Here is a 26,299-nt window from a genome sequence, read left to right on the forward strand (position 1 = left end):
CCAGACTGCTTTGTTTGGTATTTGTGCTATCAAGTCTCTTGTTATTTTCAGCTTTGAAAAAGTACTAGACTTTCAGAGCTTACAGAGAACATCAGTACTGCCACTTCCTAGTGATCCAACTTCCCTCAGTAGGGCCGTCCCTAGGAGTTACCTGTGACAGCCGTCATCTGTTACTGCCAGGGGTGGTCGCTCGCACCAAGTTCTGGGTAAGTGAAAATTAAATATGAAAAGTAAGAGCTACAGTAAGAAAAAACCTGGAACCTCAGGTCCAGAAATAAAACATCGCTGATACGAGCTGTGGCTATAACGGGCAGCAGGGTAGAGGCTCCCCACTATTGACCTTTCTAGTGTGAGATCAGTTTGCCAATTACTGTGTGAATTCAGGGACGCTAACGGGCCTCTCTGGGCCCACCCCGTCAATTGTCAAGTACGGGAAATAGTATTTACTTCACAGTGTCACAGGGTTATGAGACCCCAATGCGGTAAGATAACTTTGAAATGATACTAATTTAATAGTAAGAGGGAGGTGTTGTTAAGGCGGCTCCTGAGTACACAGGACCCTCGAGGGCAGCCCGCTGGTGGGAAACCAAAGTCATCAGGCGAAGCCCCTGCAGGTTGTAACTTACAAAGTTCTGATGCATGGAGCAGATAAATGCAAAAGTAGAAGCCAGGAATTTTGGAATCTTATGACTAAATCGTAATGTCACTACGTACTGAAAGCGTATGACCTTGAAAAAAATCTATACTGATCTTAGTTTTGAAATAATATTACTTATTTTCATGAATTGGGTGCCATTTTACAAGTAGCACTCAGCCTGACCCGTACTTGAAGTTGATACCCCTTATTACTGGGAGCTAGTTCAAAGTGAAGAGATGTCTGGCCTCCCAGAAAATATTCTCCCAAAAAGGCAAATGAAGATGAACAAGAAAGCAGTATATGGACCATCAGTGACCAGAGTTTGCTGGAAGGACAGGAAAAAAATAACTAGAAAAAAATTAACCAATTAACCAGGAAAAAGGAGAGAGGAGAAGCCAACAAGTTAGGGAAAAGCAAAGAACTGGGCAGAACCCAAAGCATTAGACAATAACCCAAATATGTTCTGCTCTAAAAAAATAAGACCCACTTGACTTCCTCCTCTGACAGTGACCCAGACCCCCGGGCAAAGCCTGCCTATCACGCATGTGTACTGTCACCCACCGCTTCCATGAAGAGGTCAGCATCCCGAGAGGGGACACAGACGCAAACGCCAGTTTATTAAAAGCTTGGAGTATACAGGATGAGAGCCACGTAAAACAAAGGAGGGGTCCGACCTTGTTGGCGAGGAAGAACATGGAACCTTCCCAAACATGGTTTAATTCCTTCTGACAAGTGAGCGCCCTGGTCAGGCTTGGCTGCTCTGTGTGACCACACTTATTTCCTTAAGCTGTCAGAGAGATTTCCAGATCTCAATAAATGGCCATTTGTTTGTATTTCAGTTCAACTAAACCTCGATAGGAACAAAAAAATCCAGTGGCTTTCATCTTATTTTAGATGTCTGTGTGTCTACTGCTTTCCTGCATTTAACAGAAGGCAGCAGAGTTTCAAATAATATTTTAAAAGCCGGGGAAATGGTTGACAGCTATTAGGATGAATTTAATTGCCTCTCACAGGAAAATAAAATCAGGAGAAATTCCAACAATCACAGGTTAAAATGACTAAGATGAATCTACTTCTGTGGCTTGTATCAATACTTTATCCTAATAGGGAGGAGAAGCTGAAGGTCAAAGTGGAACACAAGGCAAAGAATTGTATTATTTTGGTCAAATAATTCTGAAAGGTCTTCATAAAAGTGTCGCATCATACATTTTTTTCTAGCTCGCCCAGCACAATGAGTAAAAGAAAAAAATGACTTCCCTCCAGTTCCTAAGGACTATTTATCCCCTGCCTGGATGTAAACTAGAAATAGGCTTTTAAAGAATCAGATAATTGTAATATGATTTCAGTCAAGCCAGATGCCTACTTCATTTTCTCTGCAGAGAAGCAGCGAATTTGTTTGGAACATTCTGAGCATTTAATTTTGTGCTTGTTGCGTTCATTCCTCCTTGACCACTTCATCTCTCGTTCTCTCCCAAGCAGCTTGTGCTCGATGCTGAAACCGTGTGTTTACCCAAGTTGGCTCAGGGGACTCAGGGTCCCGCAAGCAGCTTGCAGGGACTCTACGAAATCTGTGCGTGTCCAGATGGGAAGCTTTACCTGTCTGTGGCCGGCGTGGGTACCACATGCCACGAGAACAGTCACATCTGCCTCTAAACCAGGGGCATCTTCCATGGAGCTACCTGCCTCGTTTCGGTGAGCTTTGGAGTGCCGACCTTAAGCCTTCACACCTGGAGCAACTCGACAAAGTAAAGCTGAGTTGGCACATGGGAAGGAAGTAGGACCCGCTTTCGAAAGGAGCTCAGAAAGAAAAATGTACCAGTGGAAGTGTTCCCATGAAACTCCATGATCTCAAAGTGGCGGGTGGACCTTAGACACAAAAGTCAAAGGAATATCAGGAGAATGTGTTGATTCCACTAGACTGATTCATTTCCATCAGAACCATTGTGACTTTCCCTTTCTTGTACGTGTCGATCTACAGTGAAATATTGAACTGCTGTGTGGAATATCAGCTGTGGGTATGTGACTCCCCATGAGAGTAGCCGTGGTCCTGCTGAGGTGCCCCGAGAGTTCCATGAGGTTTTCCTCTGTGTTGCTCAAACCTGTAAGTGCTCTCTTCATTTAATGCAACGTTTGTCAGGTTTCACAAGAAAATCTTCAAGTTTTGAAGGGACGTTAAGGTTGATTTGATTTTCAATATGTAGTCAGGGGAATACATTATACAAAACCATGCTTTCTTTATATAGTCAATGAGCAATAAAAATCAACCTACATTTTTCACAGACTTCACAGTGTGTCTTACTTTCTTTAATCCTCATAACTCTTTGAGGTAGGTACTACTTTTCCCCCAGTTACTGGTGATAAAAAAGGTTCAGATGAGACAAGTCACAAGGTCACACAGTATCTGTTAAAATTAAACTAAACTGTGACCCTGCATTTCCACATCGGTTTTCACTTCAGACAACTTTGACCTGTGTCTCATTCCATCCGCGGCACCAATCTACCTGATACCTGCGCAGATGGGCTGGTGCTCGCTTGGCAAGTGGAGAAACTAAAGTCCAAATGGTCTTGTCATCCACCAGAATCGCACCGCGAGTAGGCAGGGGCTCCCAGCTGCCCAGCAGGCATGCTCACTTGACAGGACAGGCGAGGGACCAGGTGGAACCTCACGGAGTCAGCCTCTTAACACTCACCGTCGGTTGTGTGATTTGTATTTGCATCCAGTGGGCACACTGAACCCACGAGCACGTTGGTTTTGTGGAGGCCACTCACTCACTCTGTAAAATGCCCTTCAGCACACAGAGCTGTGGATGTCAGTTTTGGTTTGTGGTTTACCAGTTGTTTATTTATTTATTATTTATTTTTGGCTGCATTAGGTCTTCGTTGCTGCATGGGCTTTCTCTAGTTGCGGCGAGCGGGGGCTACTTTTCGTTGTGGTGCACGGGCTTCTCATTGCGGTGGCTTCTCTTGTTGCGGAGCACGGGCTCTAGGTGTGCGGGCTTCAGTAGTTGTGGCTCACAGGCTCAGTAGTTGTGACTCGCGGGCCCCAGAGCGCAGGCTCAGTAGCTGTGGCACACGGGCTTAGTTGCTCCGCGGCATGTGGGATCTTCCCGGACCAGGGCTCGAACCCACGTCCCCTGCATCGGCAGGGGGATTCTTAACCACTGCACCACCAGGGAAGCCCAGCACTGCAACTTTCTAATTAAAGGATTTATAACTATAAACACAACTTCAGTTTCACTTTCCACAGTCTCAGAACTGAGAGAAAAGTGAGTCTTTATTTCCAGTGCTGTTTTGACAAGGTGTTAACAGTGCAGCCCACTTCTGACAACTCCGCGACTTTTAAATTACTAGTGTCATAAACACTTGAGATTACAAAAGTACAGTGTTTCCTAAGCAGTTAAGGGCAAACTCAACTCTAAACATAATGCTCCTAGTTTCTGGGGGCGGAGGGGGACTTTAGATTATAAACTGGTATTTGCCTTTTCCATTTAGTTGAGTCCTGATTTTTAAAATTAACATCTGCTTTCTTGCTCTAACATTCCTATTGTCATAGTAAATAATGTCGCCGTTTTTGTGTCACATATACTTTCCTGTACCATGTTTGTGCAAAATAAAAAAGTCTTCCAGCCCAGTTGATGTAGATGGAACACAGGATCACCATGGAACATTTCTAAACTAGTTTGGTTCTCATAGAACGTGTGTACATGTCAAAAAAGATGATGCCGATGATAAAAGTGAGGTCGAGAAAAACAATCAAAGAGAAAGTATGCGGAATAGAACCTTTTAAACAAAAGGTGCAAATCAGATCTTTTTGCTCCTCTGCTATAATGGAATCATCACTAAAGCTGTTTCTAGCTTCATTCTCCAGAGTGATCAGGAATTTCTCCTTGGTTAGAATAAGAACTTTTAGATGGGCTGTATTCTAAGATGTATTACATAAACCTGTCTTCTTAAGTACATTATACAGTGTAACTTAAATTTCCATTAAAGGTGCAAGGCCATGCTTATGAACGTACCCAATGAGGCATACACACAGATAGCCCTACACACTAGGTGCTTATCGACCGTCGAGTGCTGATATTTTAGTGACCTCGCAAAATAGTCCTTGTTTCTTTTCCAATTTCCGAACCGACTGAGAAGCAGACACAAGTGAAAAAGATGAAGATCACAATATCAGCTTTAATAGTAAAGTTGGATTTGCAGCAAAATGGGCTTGCTAAGACCTTTCAGCAGAACAACCCCGAACCTCTCCCGCCCCGGCAGGCTCCGACTCCGCAGCCCCTACACGAGTTCAGGTCCCCCCGCCCGGGCACCCCCAGGTCAGTCTCCACTCGTGCGCGGACAGGGAAGCAGGGTGGGAGCTCCGGCGAGGCTGGGTCGATTTGTATTGATTTTCATCCCCTCCCTTCCCTGATCCAACACGCCTCTTCTCCCTTGGCTTTAGCTGGCTTCTCCGTACTGTAAATGCCACTGCAAATTGGCTGTGGTTTAATAACCAAACAAACTTTGGGTCACGTATAAACAAGCAGGTGGAAGAAGCGGGTCTGAGGGCACCGAGGGAAAAAGGTGGATTCGGAGCTGAACAGTCAGTGCAGCTTCACCTTTCGTCCTGGGCTTTGGATCCAGAACAAATGAGGGCACTTCCCGGGCCACTTAGCAGCTACAGGAGAAACAAGCCGGAATTTTAAACACATAGCTCTTATTTTTCAGTAAAATGTACTTCGTGTTGGCTTTGGTATCCAAGTCTTCCCCAGTCTCTCCCACACCTGACAGCACGCAGTGCCCGGGACCGGCTTCCAAACCAATGAAGGAGTGATGACACTTTTGGCCAAGCTTGTCAAAACAAGATAAATGGAGAAAAAGCGTCAGAAGACAGAGTTTTAGGAAATTCCACCTGCCGACTGCAGCTCCTGCTCGTGGGGTGCGCGCCCTGCAGGTCGCGGACTTGCCGGCCCCCGCGATGGCGAGTCAGCTCCTGGAAGGAGAGCTCTTCCCAGGTCTGTGTCCGTGTCTCCTGCTGGTTCTCAGTCTCTGGTAGAAGCCGGAGTCATACATGACTCATTAAAAATCTCATCTAACTGCTGTTTTCTACTAGCTTTTATCCTTGAGGTCTGCAAAATATTGGAAGGACGGAAGATGTCAGCTGGCGCTAGTGAAAAACATCCCCACCAGTCCCCAAAGCAGACCTGTTCTCTTTGACTGAACGCTATGTGAACACTTTCCCACCATCATTCTCAGGCTCGTCACTGGTCTCCCCCTGGGGGCTGTGGCGCATTCAGCCCTTCCGCTCACGGGGAAGCACAGAACCCGCTCCTGAGTGCAGAAGGCCTGTTCCAACCCCTTTCTCAGGAGCAGCTACGCCCACACCAGCTGGCAGTTTCCACCTTCTTTTTAATAAAAAAAGCAAAATAGGATAAAGGGTCGGGGGGAGCCGGATACAAAAAATAGTTCGGGTCCAAAATTCCTTACCCTGAATTTGAAAATCTAAAAAGTTCCAAAAAATGAAAACTTTCCAAATACATCTACTGCAAACTATGGATGGCAAAACCTGACCTAAATTTAGATGAGGCTACTTCTCATGGCTGTGTAGTTTACTGTGGGTGGGTATTCATGGTTTCACTGCAGAAATACTAATGTGTTTGATTAAAGGGAGCTGCCCAACTCTGATGGAAAAGCCTCATTAAACCCAGTTTATATGCACTGGTATTAACGTTCTAAAATCCAAATTCTGAAAAACATTTGGATGCAAGCGTTTCATATAAGGGACTGTGGACCTGTATTTTTTCTTTCAAAGGAAGTCTAGAAAAAACACAAAACTCCACCTAGATCAACTATCACAAAAGCCAGACAGGGTGTTCTGTGTACATTTTAATATCCAAAAGCAATGAAATATATTCCAAGTGTCGAATCTGAGTTTTAAAGCAGCAAGAACTTAAGAAAGTCCCAGACAGCTGGAGACCCAGCGTTTGGGTCGCCCCAGAACACAGAATTCCAAGCCTGGTCTGCCAGATTTAGAAGACTTGTGCCTGAGGTGTAAAGATGAACATGTCCTACCTGTTAGGGCTCAAGTGTGAATTGGCCCCAGGCACACAGCCCTCCCCTGAGGCAAGGTCGGTATCAATCCAGCTTCTACCTACAGAAGAACCATATTTAACGTATTTCCAAATACATATGTATACCACATATGTCAACTAATTTTATTCCCTAAAAAGGCGAAATAACATCAACTCTTAACAAAATCAGTGAGCACCTAATAAACCTAGTATATGTCAAGTACTTTATATTCAATCGTAAAAAAAGGAACCTATTAAAATTCCAGTATAAAATATATAGGAAAGTTCTATCCTAATATTTCCAATAAACGCACATATACACACACAAGTCAGAACTTCATATAGGAAGATATTAAGTTTGATCTTCAAGGAACTGTTTCTCAGGAAATACCAGCTACAATGATTTCATATGTACATTTGCTTTATTAAAATTGTGGCACTTAATATAATAGCAGAAATTATCACATGGCTTCACATCCAGAAGCAATACAATAGTGGAGGCGCAAACATTCCTTATTACCAATAAAAGTAAAAAAGTTTTAATATGTTCCATAAGCCCTTAATTGCATAAAATATTATATTTAGCATCATTTACAGCCAGCACACTTATAGAAACTAATTATCATCACCTTTCTTTTACATTCTGCAAAAGAAGTACATTTGTAGGACATTCAAACAGGATAAAAATTAAATGTCAGTTGTGAATTGTTCATGGGGAAAACACAAGTTGATAATTCCTCTTTTATAACTTATTAGATATTGTCACATGATTTTACAATTTTTTAATGCCTTCAAAGTGAAATCCCAAAAACTCCACTAAGTGCCATGTTGAAGGACAAAAACTGTTTACTGCAGCACCTTTAGACAACAAAAGATTGCATCCTGTTCAACCACACTATATAAATTATGACGTTTGTGGAAAATATGTACAAACAAACATAAAGCAAATGTTCTAACAGGTGACAGATGTCGCTTTGGCAGGCGGTTCTTGGAAGCAGTATTCACATCCAGCGGCCAGAACGGCCACCACTGGGGTCTCCCACGTGCTACCTTCACGAACCAGGAAGCCTGTAAACCCAGGGCGGGAGGACATCCAGAACAAGGATGTAAAGTGCACTCAGTGCGCCCCAGCAGTACCGTCTGCAGAGTCTCAATCAAGTAATATTCAGGAGTAAAGTACTGTACCATGTTATACATGTACTGAGGGTCTAATATGTAAAATTGCAACAAATTCATAATCGGATCCAGCTGATAAGAAAATAACACACCCAAGAGGATCCACTTAAAGAGATAATAAGTTCCAAAGACTTAATTCCCCTTATTTGTTTAAATCAATGATATGTCCAGTGTTTCATTAGCTCCTTCAAAAAATACTACATGGAAGACATAAAACTAACTTCACCCTAACCAGAGACAGACAGACTCTTATCTAACAAACTGCTGAGCTTTGGTTGTATAAAGTGCAGTTCAACAAGCTGCCACCTCAGCCGGCCAGCTGCCTCCAGCAATTCCACAGTTCACCACCAGCCTCAAAATAGTTCTTAGATCGGGTTAACGTCTTCTGTTGAAATTCATGTTAATAACAACTCCAAAATTCTCCCCAAACAGTCTGCAGTGTGCTTCACAATTCCTAAATAACTGGCAAGGAAGCTTAAGGACAGCAATTCATACTTGTGCTACAACACATTCAAGACCTAGCTCTGCTTTTTCTTTAAATACGTTCACACTTTTTGTTGTATAAAATTTTCAAGTTTTATGATGATACAGGCAGTACATTCCATCACTCTCATGGCAACCTCAGAAGTGAACCTGTCATTCGGGATCTGTGGGAAAGGCAGCAGATCGGGGTACCTTGTTTTTAAACTGTCTACACCGTAAGCTTCCAAGGTATGGACGTCATTCGTCAGGCCTTCCAGCTGCTCACTGTATTCCTCTATTTTCTGCGCGAGTGCAGTCGGCTTCACGTCTTTGTCGGACTTGCCCCGCACAGCATAGTCGGCGGCGATCAGAGCCAGCTTGGTAGAGAGGAAACATTTGAAGCACACCCATTCGTTGGCGTTTTTGTGGAGGTCGTTCCTGGCGGCTGAGAAATTGGCTCTGGCTTGTCGTAGCCATCTGCGTGCTTCGACTGGGTTACCAACTGACTTGAAGGTGGGGGGAACAAAGAACCTCGGAGAGTAAGTCTGTCCGGCTGAAGGTGGGCATTTTTCCTTATTTTGTTGTTGCCTTTCAGATTTATGGCTCGTTGCTTCTTGATTCCATGAAGTGTAAAATCTCTGAAATGAGTACTTCTCTGACTGAAATCGGGATGCTGAGGTTGAAAACGTTCGCCTCGAGCCTCTGTCTGCATTTTGATCTAGAAAAGCCTGTTTCTCTAATCTGTTAATTTCATTCTGCAGATGTTTAAAAACTTCATTAGCAATGTCATGATTCTCTGGGTTTTTGTCAGGGTGCCATTTCAAATACAACCGCCTAATAATCTTTTTTCTTTCAGATTCTGGAAGCTTCCAAGCTTGCTCCACCACTGATGTCACTTCTTTTAAAATTTCTGGTAAAGAATTCACCTTAAGCTTCTTGGGGGAATGATGCTTCGAAGATGAGGTCTTGTGGCTCTCCCTACCAAAGAAAAGAGGAGGGATGCTTCGTAGACCAGGGGCCAGGAACTCTGTAGGGCTGGTGGGTGTGGAAGGGGCACTGTCTCTGCTCTGAGAGCTTTCCTCTGGCCTTGAAAACTTATACAGATCAAGAGAGCTAACTATTTTATATTCACTATAACCAATATCAATCTGATATATCTTTCCTAGAAAACTAGAGTTGTCAGCATCTTCTCTTTCAACTTCTTGTACGATAATGGCGTATGTATATGTCGGCTGGTATGACCCATAGATCTCCCCACCTTCAGCGTCAACAAGGTACCCGACATATTCCCCCGGGTAAAAGACATTCATTGGGTCCATAAGCAGAGTGTAATGAATCTCAGCAGGTATCGGAGTGCCGGGCATTGGAAGTTCAAGTTTCGATGGTTCTGAAGAGTCGTATTTCACTCCTAAACTGTCGAGTTTCTCACTGATCCTGTAAATATCATTGCATCCTAGCATAGCAATTAGATATGAAGTGTCGGAAATCAAATTGTCGGTCGCTGATTTAAGCGTCATTGCCAAGGCTAACAGGAAGTTAATGTCTTTACTGTCTGAATGCTGTATGTAGAGCAGGATGACTGCATTCCCAAACCTCTTCAGGAAAGCAAAAGTTTCACTTCTGCTCTGGGGAATAGGATTGAAACCTTTAACTCTTAACGTTGTCTGAAGCTTCTCAAAACAGGACACTTTCAAGCCTTCTCTTAGAGCTTTGCAGAGTCGTACGGCTTTCTCCTCGTTGGCCAGAAAAGCGTTATCGTTTTCATGCTTCATGATTCTGATCAGGCCTGTGATGAACTGTTCAGAGGACAAGAGCAACTGCAGCCTGCCCTGAAGAGAGCACAGCGCTCCAAACTGGCAGACTCGGGGGGTCTCCTCATCTAACTGCTCCTCGAGGATGCTGCTCAGCAGACGAGGCCTGAGTTTCTGAGGAACGAGCATAGTCAGCTTAGTGTGGAACCCATGGTCTTTCCCTAAGTAGCACTGGCTGAGATCCACCAACATCTGCACACCGATATTGCCCTGGATCCTGCTCTTGTAATGCGGGGCGTCATCGAACACCAGGATGTTGGACTTCACCAGCCTCCCGTCCTGGCTCGGCAGGTAGAGTGCAAGGTCCCGGATGTTCTCGAGATCGCCCCGCACCTTGACCGAGTCATTCTGTAGACTCTTGAACAAGCCAGAAACGACTCTCTTAACAGTGCGCATTTCATTAGGATCTAACTGTTTTCCTTCAGAATTTTTGAATATGCGGCTCAGCACTTCAACATACTGCTTGGTTGAAATGATATCTTCAGTGCCTAAGTGTTTGAACAGCTGGTGAAAGGTGCCCAGTTCTAAAGGCAGCTTGTACAGATACGGTTTAAAATCAGACTCGTACTCAAGATTGATCACCACCTCCTCTGGCTTCAGAAGCTTCCAGCCATCTTCCACCATCACAAAAGCAATGCCCCGCAGTTGAAAACGGAACTCCCTTTTCTCTGCGCTGAGAAACTCGTATATGCTCCTTAAGACCTTTGCTCTAGTCTTGACCATGTCTTCATCCAGAGTTGTGATGTTGCATATGTTCCTGCAGTTATTGATGACCTTATCCAGAGGTGGGTCCAGGTTCACATTCAGCATACTTAAAACCTGCTCCAGCTGTTCTTGTGGACCAAGGTCACTCCCTTCTTGTTCTTTGATGCTCAAGGGGGTGGCTTTCTCTGGAAGAATAGGGCATGACGTCCATAACAGCTGGAGCACATCGCACTGCTTGAATTTTGGATTCACCTGTGCTCCGTTGAACTTTATAAGAGGAAGCGTTCCGTTCACCTCTTGATACTGAGGATGAAATCGAATGAATTCGGCAGGGGCCCGCTCAGGACATAAGAATGGTATTAAAGACAGTTCTTTCAAAAAATTTCCAGATAACAAATCCATTCGTTCTTGGAATATATGGTAGAGAAGGATATCGACTGTATTTTGCAATGTTTCTTTAGACCAGTTTTCTGTATTAGCCCTCACACTGATCTCCTTAGCAAACTGTAACAACTGCTGCTGAGAAAGGATGTGTTTTAGTCCGATATTTCTTAAGAATTCTACCCAGGATGTCATAAATGCAACTTGATTTTTGGGTTTTATAAGTTGTTCCAATTTTTTAAAGAAGTCCTTAGGAATAAACAATTTTTCGGGAAGCATAACTTCAAAAACTCTCACAGTTCTATCATAGAAATGTTTGGCTTGCTTTAGTCGACTGTTAGCATCATGGATTATCAATAAACTTTCCAGTTTTTCAAAAAGTTGTTCCTTGATCTCTGACAATTCCTCAATACTTGAGAGTCTATTCTTAAGATAGATCAAATGCTCTAATTTTGCATCATAAGAGAGATTTTCAATTTTTGGTAAGAGGTGTTTCAAATATACCTCAAGATCATCTACAGGTACACAACCAAGCACCTCATATAGTTCTTTTAAGTGTATTTTTTCTTCAAGAAATGCAGAGGACGATGATTGTGTCCATTTTTCCACTTCAGCGGAAGGAATACTTTTTGTAAGCACATAGCATGTTCCAAATTTCGCAATGCTCATATAGCGACCACTGATGGATTTGTAGCATGGAAGTGACTTTAAAATTTTTATGTCATCTTGGGACATCAAGTGATTCAAATTGCAGTTGAAATACATCAAAAGTGCTTCAAAGTCACTTTCTACTAATTTTTCAGTTCTAAAAGTTGAGGTTTGGACCATATAATGCACAGCCCTCAAAATGCTTGTGGGGCTCTCTATGTTTGCTGTGTGACATGACAACAGAGGAACAAATGCACTGTCTTTGGAGCAGATTTTGTTCAAAGCAAGCTGAATACAGCCAGCTTTCATGAGAGCATGAAAAACCTTATCACTCTGGGCATTTGGAAAGACTGCAATGTGCATGAGACTTAGAGGAAGCAGAACATCACCTTCGGGAACTACAAGCTGATTGGCTGACACAGTAAACTTTGTTCCAGGGAGCAATGCCCAGTCTTTTAGGGTGTCAACAACAGTGTCAAAGGTTGCTTTTGTCTCTTCTTGATCCTCTTTCACATTTACGGATTCGCTGATAAAATGCCATGCACTCTTAAGCCAAGACTCGCTTGTAAAACTGTCTTTCCACTTTGTGCAACTTTTGGTCTTATATTCACGGGGCAACACAGAGGATAACAAGTCAGCAAAGCTGGAAATGTCAAACACTTTTGCAACTTTACAGTTCAGTAAAATATTATTGTACTTCAGGTACAATGTATTCATGAACAAGTCTTTGCGGGATGGAATCAATTCATGGTATGTTGTTAGAAACTTGGGTCGTTTTGCATCAAAAGTTTGCAAAACACTGTCTAGTGTAATGAGAAGGGGCAGTCCCTCCACTTCAATCCCGTTTTCTTCTGCATCCTTAAAACAGTAATCAACTAAGAGTTTTAAACTGTGAAAAAGTTTCAGGTTAGTCTGCTGGAGACGACAAGGCAGCTTCCCAATATGGCAGTTAGTATCGGGAGAGGAAAATGTCATTAAAAAAGACCGCACATCAGCAGGGGTGACATAACTAACGGGAATATCGGCATCTATCAGACAGTGGTACAGATTAGCAGTTTCATCACAGTTATAAACCAAGTTGAAGCCAATTTCCAAAAGCAGGTGTTTCAGCCTATAGACATTCTCTGCCACTGTTTTGCGTGTGGTGATGTTATAGTCTGCATTTTTAAGGTGGTGTAATTCATCCTGCAGCAAATTGTCAAAAAATGGTCTAGTTTTATTTGAAGTCGACATATTAATCCAAGTGATTATAACTGCAGAGTGCAGGTCAGAGCCATCAATGTTCGGAGCCCGCACAACGGGTAAAAGGCGCTTCATGTCCTCGTGGATGCAGCCGTAAAGTGCTTTCACCAGACAGTATAAATCTGGCTGTAGATCAAGCCTGTTGACTGGGAAGAATGACAAAAACTTCTTTAAGGTGTCCTTTACAACATGAATAGGCGTGTTCTGTAAGACCGATAACGTCGGGTCAGAACCAGGGAAATAGCGCTTTTTTAGCTGGATTAATAACTCGACGTACGCGGGAGCGATCAGGGCCGTCATTAAGCTGTTGTTCCAGTCACTCCGAACGCCCACCCCGTTGTCATCCCGCCACAGGTTCCTCCTGGCTGAATCGAGGGCAAAGTGGCCGTTCATGTGAAACGGTAACCCCGTCTCTAAAGAGAGGGGCAGAAAGCAGAAGGCCCTGTGGGGCTTTTTATAGTTGTGGGTGATGCAGGCAGCTACTCCGCCACGTGGGAAGAGAGTGATATCTTGGTTCTTGTGAGCTGATATAACGCTCTTAGATACTTTCTCCATACTTGAAAAACCTGATCTATTACAAATTAGCCAGGTGGTAAGGTTTCCCTCAGAGTCCTCCGTATCCATAGTGTAGGTGATCTGCTGAACCGGTATGTCCTTGAGCGGCCTCTTTTTAGTGACACTGTCAATTACAGATGCGTGAAACTGCTTCCTTTTCAGCCTGTCTCCATCAGTGATGTTGCCCTTCACAGAATACAGCACGTTTAGGGCTCCTGTAGCTTTATCTATTTCACAAATAGAAATTTTTTCCATGTGATTAAGAAACATTAAAAGTTCGGCCCCATCTGACCGCAGTTTGTCCAAAAGATTCTGGACCATTCTGTCTGATGATGGAACTGAAGAAATTTCTGAAACTTTTGCCATTTCTGCATTACGAAGAGGAAATCGAAACATTGTGCAATTATCCAGTTTAAAGTGGGTTCCCAGATAAAGATCCAGAACATCTGAGAACTGTGTCCTAAAATCTGCATCCAAATCTCTAAACATGCGTCCAGGACTAACAGATGTGGCTCCTGGTGCGTATCTGGCATGAGGATCAAAAATACACAGGATGTCATTGCCGGAAATGAAAGAAGGGCAGTCTGTAATGTGATACACAGAATTGAATCCTATTCCGTACTGTCCAGTTTTACACGGATTTCCTTCCTTGGTGCCTTTCCCGAGGTTCTGAATCCCTCTGACGTCATCTTCTGTGAAAGGCTGGTTGTTGTACACACACAGTGCTGGCCCCTGCAAGGGGGCCCACTTGTCGTCAAATATCCTATCAACTGGATGCTCTCGAGGGTCAAACACAAAACAGATTTCTGTAGCCTTTGCATCATCAGCATTCTGAAGAAGTTCTTTCAGCATTTCCTTTTCTGAGGGATAGGCATTAAGGATACTCTTAATTCTGCTGGTCAGTTTTTCCTTCTGTCCAAATTCAGTGCCCAGTGTTGTAAAGCAGATGTTGGACGCATACCTTTCTAAGGCTTTATGTCGCTTTGGTACTGCTCCTAGTTTCACAGCCACTTCCCTGGGTATATCTGCATGACAGTATTTTACAGTGCTATCCTTTACTTTTATCCAGGGACAATCATTGTAGCATAAAGATTTTGCAGGGAGAAGCTTAAGATTAGTATCTGGCAATAATATTTGGCCATAATTTTTCTCACAAAATTCTTGTTTCTTTTCTCTAATGAGACTCCATATTCCTTCACTGATTATTCGCCGGCAAAGCTGAAAATTCCCTTCTGTTATTTGTTTTGTTTCTTTTTCTTGAGCAATAGACTCCAAAACAAGGGCAAAATCTTCAACAGTAAAAGACTGCCTCACACCCACACTTTCAAAAAGTTCACGGAAATTATTTTTATATTTATTAGGCAACTGATAAAGGTATGGGGCTGCTTCAAAATTCAAATGAAAAGCAATTTTTTCTGAGTCAACATATGCACTCTCAACTAGAATGAAGCTAAAGGTTTTTAACTTTTCAATAATTGATATCTTAGTGATGTCACTTTGCATCATTGCTTCATGAAGGTATTTGTAGCAAGCGTTGGTGATGTTCTCCTGGTACAATGTGATCCCATCATCAACTGATTTTGCAACTTCTTTCAATTGGTTTACGACCAGGTCAACTGTGGGCTTCCGCAGTAACCCCAAAAACTCTTTAACAGCCAGTGGCACTGAACCACAGCCTCTGAAGGAATGTGAATTTTCGTTTAGAACTGGCTGCAAAAGACAAACTATATCCTGATACTCAGCTGTATAAAGGTCGGTTGCTGCAAACATGGTTTCAGGCTTAAAACTGTTACCTTTCCAGTCCAAAGAAAAACCTGCTGGTTTTGTGAGAAATGGGAGGAAGGGGATTGTTTGATATTTTGCAGCAAAATCCTTTGCTCTAGGGTCCCTTATTTTTAGTTTTTCATCAATAAGACTTAACAGGATGCTACTTCTTAGGCAAGCAGCACCGTGATCACTTTTATTAATTTCAGCTACTGACTCGGCACGTTCTAGCATGTCATCCCATAAAATATCATCTTTTGCCATACCTAACTGGACGAGTTTAATCAGAATAATAGGATTTAGGTAGTCCTGAGTAGAGCCGTAAGGAAATCGTCCGTCTTTAGTATCAAATAACTTTGCAACCCGTCCTTCAGGGTGGATTAATCTTGATGGTAAAACCAGAGGATGCCCCTCCAGAGAGCAAGGGATACATGGAGTAACACGAAGAATTCCTGAGAACTCATCAACTTTCTCATTCAGAACAAAATTCATTAAAGGATCTCTGAGTTCTGCCTCAATTTCTTGAATATTCGGAAAAAACACTTCTGAAAAAAACTGTTTCTCTGAAAATGTATTTTCAAGCAGTATCTGTTTGCAGCCAGCTTCTTCAAATCCTAATTTTACTGAAGAAGGAAGTTCAACAGCACAGAGGTTTTTCGACCCAGTCTTCTTGAGGTATTTCAAAAATATCTTGAAGGCTGCTGGACCAACATCTCTTCTCTTAAGTATACAGTCATCTAGAAATCTCACATTCTTCATGGAAACCCATGTGGATCCATCAGAGAAGACTCTTGTCAATTCCTTCCCTTTCCCGTGAGCTACATCTTCATAAAACCCTTGACAAATTGCAGAGAAGTCATCATGAACCAGATCAGGGTCAGGCCACACTGCATGGTAAGTATAGTCCATCAGCTCCCCACTTGTGGCCAGGTCACGCAGGATGCTGAGTGCCTCTAGGTAAGCTTTCACAACCACGTGTCTCATGAAGGTGGTGTTCCAGCGTCCTTTCGTATCTGTCTTCCAGATCTCTTTCCTATTTGAAGTAACAGCAAAGCACCCGTTGATGTGAACTGGCAATCCTGTTTTGATTCGTAGGGGTAAATAGCAGAACACCTCTCCAGCCTGTGGTCTCACAGCCCACTTCTGGTCCTGGATCTCAGCCAGAAAAACTCCCACTGCCCCGCAAGGAACCACTCCCAGCCTTCTCCCGCTCTCACTCAGGGAAAACCTGAGAGCCTCTCCTGTATCCATGCAGGTACATATAAGCCACGTGGTGCACTCCATTGTTTTTTGTGGTAACTCATCCGATGGCTTTTTTGATTGGCCGGACTTAGCCATTTCAAAGAGAGCAGCTGGGTCGTCATCTGGACCTCTAAAAAGTGGTGACTGTAAATCAGCAATCCTTCTGAACACGTGATGAAATTCCTCCACTGTGATCTGAAGGATGCAAGCTGACTTGGGTGCATCAGCGGGGAGCTTCTTGTTACTGCTGTCGCAAGTCTTCATGAGCTTAGCAGCTTCTTTTAAAACACTGATGACAGGTGCAATCAATGCTTTGGAAGAGCACAATTTTTTTTTAATTACGATTGTATCTTGAGCTAAGCTGGGATTGGTTTCCTCAATTTTCAAGTACTTCAGATACATTGAGGTTACACTCTGAGTGAAAATGATAAGCCTGTGTCCACAGAGACTGAATTCATCCACAAGAGAGTAAATATCTGCTGTGTTGTAGCAGGTACTACTAACTTCACTCACTTTGGCTTCCTGCTGAGTTCTAAAGGACAGTCGGAACAGAGTCCCACTATAGCTGTAAGGTGCTTCCACGGTCAGAGGTAACTGACAGCCAAATACGTCTATGAATGGTTTGAACTGATTAGGAAATTTCCTAAGTCTTTTCTGCTGTTTACTCCAATTAATTTTGATCCCGGGATTAGATCTGTCTTTAATGTGTTTACTGATGTGGTTTATGTTGGGATCAAACATTATCATGAATTCTCGACTCATGATGATGGGAATGTCGGTGATGTGGTACACGGAATTAAACCCAAGACCAAATTTCCCAACTTTGTCAACTTCTGCCCTCTTTAAAGATTCCCCTAGCCTTGTTATGTTCACGAAGTCCGAATCTGAGAATTGAGAGTTGTTGAACGACCACAGAGCCGGCCCATGACACGCTGCCATCCCCGGGTCCAGGAGATTCTCTCGAATGTCCATGTTTCTTCTCATGTCAATCATGAAGCTGCATTCTGTTGCATTCGCATCGTCAGCATTTTGAAGAAGTTCTTTAAAGATATCTGACACTGAAGGGTATTCTTCCAGAATATTTTTAATTCTTACAGTCAGTGGTTCTCTTTGTCCTGACTGCTCAAAGCCCATGTTTTCGGGGTTGATCAGTCTTGTACTGAGGCACGGGACTTTCAGCCACTCTGCAGTTTTCATGGGTATGTCCTCATGCACCAAAATGATTGGTTCCACAGAATCTTCCAGTAAGTCATTCAGGTCATCAACTTTAATGTCACAGTAACAGCATTCATGAATTGGCTTCATGATAAGCTTGGAAGGATCTCTGCTATGATGTATAGGAACTGGTGTGTTGAGGCTTACTGGAATCTGATTGCTATAAAGCCATCGGATAATATTCAACATAAGATGAAGATTCTGTTTGCTTTCTTGGTCACTGAGGTCTTGGCCGCTTTTGAGGTACACCTTCTGAATGACCATGGAAATGTGATCTGGCATCAGCTCCTCTACTGAACCGCAGGCCTTGAACAGCTGGTGGAACTTTGCCATGGTTTTAGGCACACTGTGCAAATAAGGCTGAAGGTCAAGATCATAAAACGGTTTTATCACAGCTTGGGCGAGAGGACAGAACTTTTTGCCAGTCCAAACCCACGGAAATTTTAAGGCTCTAAAAGCATCCTTCCCTTCATTTAAATGATCATGCATGAATCCATAAATTTCGAGCAAAATGTGCTGGAATTGATAGTAGTCTTCATCACTAAAGGTGTTCGAAGTATACCAATCAACAACAATTTTAAAGTGCTTTAAGACAGCATTGATATCAGGTTTTGTGAAGATACCTAAAGCTTCTTCCAAGTTCACATGGACACTCTCAACAAGAGGAAGTGATGAGCCGACCAGAATGGCGTGGGCCGCGTCGCACATGTCCGCGGGTGCACAGAGGTCCCAGAGATCCCCTTTCCAGACTAAGGAGCCTGGGTAGTTCGGAGGCCTTTGCTTGCAAGCTGGAGCCCATTTTATTTTCTTCAGGGCCATCTTCCCTTCAGATGACTGCAGCAGGGCGTGGTTCTTATTTAAGACCAGTAAGAGCGTTCTGGCTTTCTTCAGGAGAATGTCCTGATTTGGACAAGAGCTGGCCTGTAAAGCTTCAATTTTTTTAGCCACTTGCACAACATCTTTCTCTTTGAGACTGGCTTCGTTTTTTAAACCTATCTGTCTTAAAGAGTGAAGAATATCTGGTGAGGTAAAAGCTGAGGGTGGGAAACAAGTTTCTTCTTCATCATAGAAGAGGTCCTTTAATACTTCCACATCAGGGTCAAAGAGCTCACTGGCTGATACCAGCCGCTCCTGTGAGATATGCATGAATTTTAACGGCATTAGCCAATCAAGCACATTTGGATTCTCATTTTTAAGAGAGGATAGATTCTCGAGGACCCACAACATAAGGTGTGTCATCTCTTCGTGTGAATAAAATGCATTTTCGATGTCTTTTAAGATAAGCTTTAAGCAGCTGGTGGTCTTTACCTTCTCCACCTTGAGCAGGTTTGCCAGGCGGATGGTGGCCTCGTCGCTGCTGTCCACGACCGAGATGGAGAGCCGCAGGCCAGCCGGGAGCCTGGACGTGTGGTGCAGGACCCTGCAGCCCTTCAGCCTGGTGTAGGAGGAGATCCCCTGACTGGATGAATGGTTAATGCGCTTGAATATTGGCAGTTCCTGAATTACTCTTTTCTCCTTTTCACTGCTATCAGTTAAGTTAGCTAAGAACTTCCTTAGGGCATCTTTGTGCGTTGGAAGGAGCGACGCAACCTGGTTGCACAGCTTCTGCAGAGGCATCTTCTCCATCATCTGCAGAACAGCACTTGGGGATGGCGAATGAATGTATTTTTTAATAAGTGGATGTTGTATGGAGGCATCTAATTGCTTAAGGATAATCCCTCCAAGTTTTTGTACAATGTCAGCTAAAAATTCCGGGAGCTGTGCTTCAGATTCATCATCTAAAATGACTAATGAGGGGATCCTGAGTCTGATGAGTTCCACACACGTCTGACCTTCTTCTACTGCGGTTCTAGGGATGAGTGGCATCTCATCAAATAAAGTCAAATCCTCTGAAAAATGTATATAGAGATTCTTCCACACCATTTTAAGCCATGAAATAGATGGGTGCTTTTTGTCTTCATCACATGGATACCACTGAACAATCAACTCCCTGCCAGGCCAGAATGTGTTCACTACTTCTTTGATAAGACGTGCAAAACGTTCTGGGTTTAGAAGCTGTAGCTGGGTACACGGTCTTCCTGTAAATCACATAAAGAAATGTTATGAATACATACAATTCTACTGTAACTTATATAACTTTCTATTCTCATAGATTAGACAGATTAAATAGTACTAGAAAGTCATTTTGAGAGTTTTAAGTACACTGTGAAAACGCAAAAATTGGGCATAACTGGGCTGATCACACATAAATCCATATTTATAATAGCCTGTGGGAGTGATAATTCTCTCTGGAAAGTGCTTATTTTAAATAAATATCTAAAATGAATTTAGATGTGTTTTAAAAATTATCCTATAATGCCCTACAAATAGAATCAACATGGAAAATAATTTTTAGTGGTGATTTGTTCACAAATAAAAGCACCAAAGAAAATGTGGATAAAGTTTAAATAAGTACCCTTTTATTTAAGGGTAAGTAATTTATAAGGAGGCCCAGTTTCCAGGAGCCAGGTGGCCACAGGATAAAGCAAGGCCCGAGTGAGCGCACGGGGGCTAGCACCCTGTCCCAGCTGACCAAGGCTGCCAGGAGCTGAGGCCGCCAGGACACTGGAGTTTCCTCTCCACCAGTAACTAGATGTGTGAGGAGTTAGGGGTCACGCAGCCTCTCTGGGATTGGAAGTCTCTCACCTGGAGAAAGGACGAGGCTGAGGTTCTAGCTCTAAGACTGCTCTGTGCGCGTGTCCAGGTACGGAGCACAGTCACAACCCCCCGAGGCAGCGCTTACTTGGTACTTAGCACAAAGTAAAGTGTGTTCTTCTGGGATCTGGGCTTTGCAGAAGTGCTTCAGGGACAAGCAACAGGGGAAGCGGGCCCTGCTGTGAAGGCAGGGTTACCCCCCAAAAAGGCAGCTCCACTCCCAGATGTTTTATAAACTAGGAGACTAATAAGGTTTTCTCTGGGGAAGAAAAGATTTTTGCTGACTTTTAATCAGTGGTCTAGAAAATAACATTTTACTTCTAAGTGCATGTTGTGTTTCAGAGTATTACATTTGCAATACCAGGAGTAACAAAATTTTAAAGTAACACTAGGTACCTATAGGTATGTTATTTGCCCATATAGAGAAATAAAAAGCATCTCAAATTCAATCTTATGGAAAACTTAATATTCCATTTTCTCCCTAGGTACATGTAATTTCTAGACTCTTAAAAGACTAATTTTGGAAAAAGTTATAAAAGGGGGCACACCTCAAGCCCCTTGAAATTTTTCTGTATCACCATTTGTTAACCAAGGAAGGACACCCTTGTTCCACAGACTCACACATCAGGAAGATGACCTTGCTTTCTACCATGAAAATTATCTTTCATGTTACAATAAGACATTTAAAATTACTGCCATAGAAGTTTAAGCAAGGGCATACTTTTGCAACTTTTGAAGATATCAATACCCACATTCTGATTATTATCAGTTTCTACATTGTGTGACTTAGGGTAAGTCAAGTAGTAATATTTAAGAAGTCATAAAATCTTGTCAGTAGTCTGACTAGCATAGCCTCCTTGGTCTATGAGTCCCATTAAGATATAATTTTTTTAATTAATTTGTTTAATGTTCTAAAAAATGCTTACTGAATTGAATTAACTATAATAGAATTTCCAAATCACAAGTAAGGCAAGGATACAATACCAAAGATACAAAAAAGGGTTAGAAATTAAAAATCAGAACACTCAACAAAAAAATCAAATACGCACCACACTGTGTCCTATGTTAATAATTGGCACATGACATGCATTTCGTAGATAATCCTATCCAATATCCTTGCATGAACTTTGGAACTTATAAAACATACCTACCTTCAGGAAAGTTATCTAATATCAATGTATAAATAAAATGCCAATAAAACCCGCACACCACACGTAACATGCGATTAACACCAGTCATGCTCAAATGAAAAAACAGCAGGGAAAATAAAGGAGAGAGAAAATGTAGTAGGACACAATTCTAAGTACATAAGTCAATTCAATCTGAAGTCCCGATTTCAGTTTATTTCGTATTTAAGCCTTTAGCTTTTACCCTAAAATATAAATGTTAACACAGAAAGAAGTCTCCCTGCCCTAGATTAAAAGTCATTGAAATTGTAAAGCATCTCCAACAGTATCAGTAAAATAATTTCACAGCGTTTTAATAAATGACTTGTGTTTCTGTGGCCTAGCCTTTAAAATCATCAGCACTGTCAAAAGAGGTTACGTAGTACTGTTAGGTGTCCCTGGAGACAGAAAGTGCTTCTCTAAACTCTCATCAGATGTGTCTGTTTAGAAATAGCTCTTCTCAGGGTAGTTTGTGCTTTCCTATAGATCGGTTCAAGATAATCACATCGACATGCTGAATCACTATTCAAGGATTGCACTACGTTTTTGTTTATGTGTTTATGTTCAGTCCTAACTTTGAGAAAGATTTTCAACATGAATGGAAATAGGATATTACAGTCTACTTCAAAATAAGGTGAGGGGCCAATTAAATGGTATGCCATCAGTCAGTCAAACCTTCAAAGAAAAAGGAAAAAAGGGAAAGTAAATGAGCACACGGAAGGCGAGGACAGCCCGCCGGCAGGCTCAGCACTCCCTCGGGCACTCTGCAAGCCTGGCGGCAGCACCTAACACCCCAAGGAAGCCAGCGGAAACCTCATTCTACCTCGGAAGGCACCAGCGTCATTCAGAACAGCACTCGTGACCAAACTTCTCTCAAGAAGTCATCACTGACACTGCTTCGGCTTCCTAGTTTCCATCCCTAATAGGAGACGGACAAGTGGGGAGATGGCCGACACAACCCAGAGTCCCCAGGGCAGGCGCTAACCGTGCAGCCTGCTGACATCAGGATCCTGTCTTCCTCTTTGCTCACACATTAAAAATATAAGAATATATAGTCATAGCAGCTGTGGATGATCAGCCACTTTTAATACAAGCTAGAAACCAAAGTTAATATTTATATGAATTATCACTATAACAATGACTTGGTTTCTAAATTTATTTCAGCTTCAAGGAAGAGACTGACTCAAAAAATAATGTTTACTATAAAAACAATTTCTGTAAAGCAAATCTTACGTCCTCTGATCTTCCAAGTGAAACATGACCTGGGGGGAAATAATACAAGTTGAGTCAAAACTTGTTATTAAAAAAAAAAAAAGACAGTCAATAACTGACACTCAGCATTGTGCGAACAGTCAGCGGCTGCCCCTAATGGCAGCTGGCGGCCACTCTACCTTTGCTCGTCCCCCGGGTGCACCAGGCACACTGGACCAGGCTCCTCGGTGGCCGGTCCACACAGGGCCTCTCACTTCATCGGCACAGGTCCCAGAACGGATCCCCCTCTGACCTTTTTAATCTCAATATTTACGTGCATCATATAATAGGTGTGTGCACTCTCACACTTTCCCCTTAAATACCACAGCTTAAAATACCAATTTCAGCATAATTCTTTCATTTGAGACTAAATGTTCTATGAAATGAATGTTTCCAAGTCATTTAAATATGGTTTTATTGTGGTATGTGTAACAACCACCTATATACTCTACTAGTATAGTTTCCGCTCTCCTTTAAGAATTACCACCAGAAAAAAAATACTGATATAAATTCTAGCTACTTAGGTAAACGAAAGAACAGGATTCAAAGAATCAAATGAACAAAAACATCAGGCTACAAATGAACACAACATTTAGTCATCATACCTGAATATCCCCAGAGAAGTTGTTGTGCTAGAATATAATTAAATCCGTTCTTAGAAAAAGCCAGAATTGTCACAATTTTCACATGATGGCTACAGGAATTATTCTGTATCTTAAGATAACACAGTTTGCAGAATCTTACACATCATTATGTAAAAGAAAAGCCATAAACAAGACTCCAAACATAGCAGAATGTACATTTAAGATTTAAAGATATATTTCAATACGAACTAAAACCAAACTATTAGGCATTCCTACCATTCGTCTGACTCAACTTTTTTTCTATTTATTTCCTCCAAAACCCATTGACCTGCTCCTCTAACTTCTGATTGTCACCCATTTGCTCAGGTAACCTAACACAGAAATAATCTAGACCTGTAATAGGAAAAACAAAACAAAACAGAATCATCATTCCAACTCTGCAGCTCAAGCAAGGCACTTAAATCCTTCAAATTCTTTCAGCTTCAATGTCTCCACCCCTCAAAGGAGGATGACGATTATCTCACGATTGTGGAGAACAAATAAGATACTGACGATACAAGAAATCCTGACTCACAGGCACAATGGGGGGATCTGCCTTTTCGCCCTTGTCCCGGCAACACCATCCCACCTGGCCCATCAGCTTGCCACCCAGGCACTGGGAGTACAAAAGAAATAACAGATGGCCCCTGCTCTCAAGGGTTTGTAGTCTGGCACAGTGAAAACGCGCCTGTGATCAGGCAAAGAGGAGCACACGGATGGCGACAGGGTCCGGGAGTGAAGCAGAGACGGCCCCTCAGGTCTGCGGGCCGGGCGGGGCCGGAGACGGGAGAGTGGGAAAGGGAGCCGCTTGGAGGAGGCGCGCGGGCTGAGGGCCAGAAGATGAAGGAAAGTCACTGGGCGACGTGGAGGAGGGCGCCAGCAGTCTAAGCCAAAGGAACACCGTGTGCAAAACACAGGTATGAGAAAACCTTAATTCGGGTAAAAAAAATTTACCAAGCGCCCACCTTGAAGTGGGCGCTGTGCTGCACGGCGGTGACAAATCTCACAGGGCTCTGCTCCCACAGGGTGCAGGGCACTCAAGTTTGTCCATCTGCAAGCGCCTGTGGTGACGAGAACAGAAGAGGGACACCGAACGAGTCGGGGTCAATCACGGGACGCCCCGCAGGCCACACGAACAAGACCACGCCTGTCCCGAGTCGGGATCCGCTAGAAACCCGTGAGCGGGGCAGGCGGTGATGAGATGAGGGGTGTGGGCACAGTGACGCTGTGGCCCAGAGACAGAGGGCCTGCAGCACAGCCAGGGAAAGTGCGATCCCCAGACCCCGGAGACTGGAGAACAAGGAGGGCGAACGGGGGTTCAGTCCTGGGCATGGTAACGGGCGCCTTTCTCAGGAGGAAGGACCGGGCCAAAGGAGAGACAGATGCGGGACAGGATGAGGACCCCAGCTGGGAGAACGCCGACTTTGAGACACCTAAGGAACTCCAAGGGCAGAATGATAACAGCTGCCATTTCATCACCATTTCTTAGGAGCAGGTAGCGTATTAAACTGTACACGCTCTGTACACATCATCCGATCTTCAGAGAAGCGCCTACCACGACTAAAATATTACAGTGGAGGTTATCAATAAGCTGCCCCACTGCGGTAACGCAAACTGGATAAAATTCAGCTGGCAAGTTGTGACTGCCGTCCTCCACTCAACCCTTATTCTCATTTCATTCCACTTGTGAGAAAGCAATCTTGCATTTCATGTAATTGAATCTTGAGGGCCCCAGATATACTCTTATGGAAGGATGTTCCTGTACTGCCATGACACTGATGAGGAAAGAGAGGCTCAGACAGGTCGGGTAATTTGTTCAAAGTCACACGATGGAGGAGTCGAGTCTGAACCCAGATTTGTGCGGCCACAGAGCCCAGGCTTGTAACCACTACACTGCACTGCACTGCCCCTCTTGAGACTGGGGTGACAACTGAAGGTATGGAGACCATTACATATGCGTGACAGTGGATGCCTGGGGGTGAATGAGTATGCTCGAAGAAAGTAAGGAACAAAATGAGAGCTGAGCAAGGAGTTCCTGAACTAATCCCATTTAGCGGGTAAGCTGAGGAACGGGAATTCACAAGTAATTCTCAGAAGCAGGCAAAGAAGTATAAGGACACCGAGAGAGTGGTATCATCAAAGCCAGGGAGTTCAAAGAGGGAGTGACCAGTAGTACCAAAGCTGCAGGGAGATCAGGTAAAAAGAACAGAACATTCCACTAGATTTAATAATTTTTAAAAAGTCATTAACTGGTGACCTCAGTCAGGCAATTTTATTGGAATGATGTAGAAGCAAAAGTCCATGTGCTGTGATAACAGATGACGAGAAAGTACAGACAACAAACACACGCCACTCCTTCCAGTAGCTGGACTAGGACGGGATGCAAGAAAGCGAATCAAAGTCAAGGACTGTTTTGTTTTCCCCCAAACGGAAAAGACGGAAGCATGTAATTGCAAATGGGAAAGAGGTAACAGAGGTAAACAGCGAAAGTACAAGTAGTAACTTAATATTTAGCTCAGGATTTTAAATGTGAAAGAAGTGAAAAGTAAAACTACCACATAATGAGATAGATTTTGCTTGGGCTACAGAATTAGAGAAATACCCATTGCAGAGGAAAAAAACTTCACACTTCAATTGTATGCAGCAGTACTTTCAAAATTGGCCAGTCAGATTT

General features: G+C 43.1%; 2 protein-coding genes across 5 annotated transcripts in view; one reads left to right on the forward strand and one right to left on the reverse strand.

Moving 5' to 3' along the window:
• Positions 1–2,918, forward strand: part of SGCG (sarcoglycan gamma) — a 49,726-nt gene extending 46,808 nt beyond the window's left edge. For both annotated transcript variants that reach the window (XM_036831465.1, XM_036831464.1), the window contains exon 8: positions 2,117–2,918. In XM_036831465.1, the coding sequence (XP_036687360.1) occupies positions 2,117–2,290 (174 nt within the window). In that variant the 3' untranslated portion in view covers positions 2,291–2,918. The remainder of the gene's footprint in view (positions 1–2,116) is intronic.
• Positions 2,919–4,513: 1,595 nt separating this feature from the next.
• SACS (sacsin molecular chaperone) overlaps positions 4,514–26,299 on the reverse strand; it is a 79,916-nt gene continuing 58,130 nt past the window's right edge. The window contains exons 9-10 of one of the 3 annotated variants that reach the window (XM_036831182.1): positions 23,608–23,634; positions 4,514–19,969 (exon numbers count right to left, since the gene is read on the reverse strand). In XM_036831182.1, the coding sequence (XP_036687077.1) occupies positions 8,412–19,969; positions 23,608–23,634 (11,585 nt within the window). In that variant the 3' untranslated portion in view covers positions 4,514–8,411. The remainder of the gene's footprint in view (positions 19,970–23,607; positions 23,635–26,299) is intronic. The other 2 variants (XM_036831183.1, XM_036831184.1) reach the window with 2 other exon arrangements.

The sequence above is a fragment of the Balaenoptera musculus genome, chromosome 18 (genome assembly GCF_009873245.2).
Source record: "Balaenoptera musculus isolate JJ_BM4_2016_0621 chromosome 18, mBalMus1.pri.v3, whole genome shotgun sequence".
Taxonomy (NCBI): Eukaryota; Metazoa; Chordata; class Mammalia; order Artiodactyla; family Balaenopteridae; genus Balaenoptera; species Balaenoptera musculus.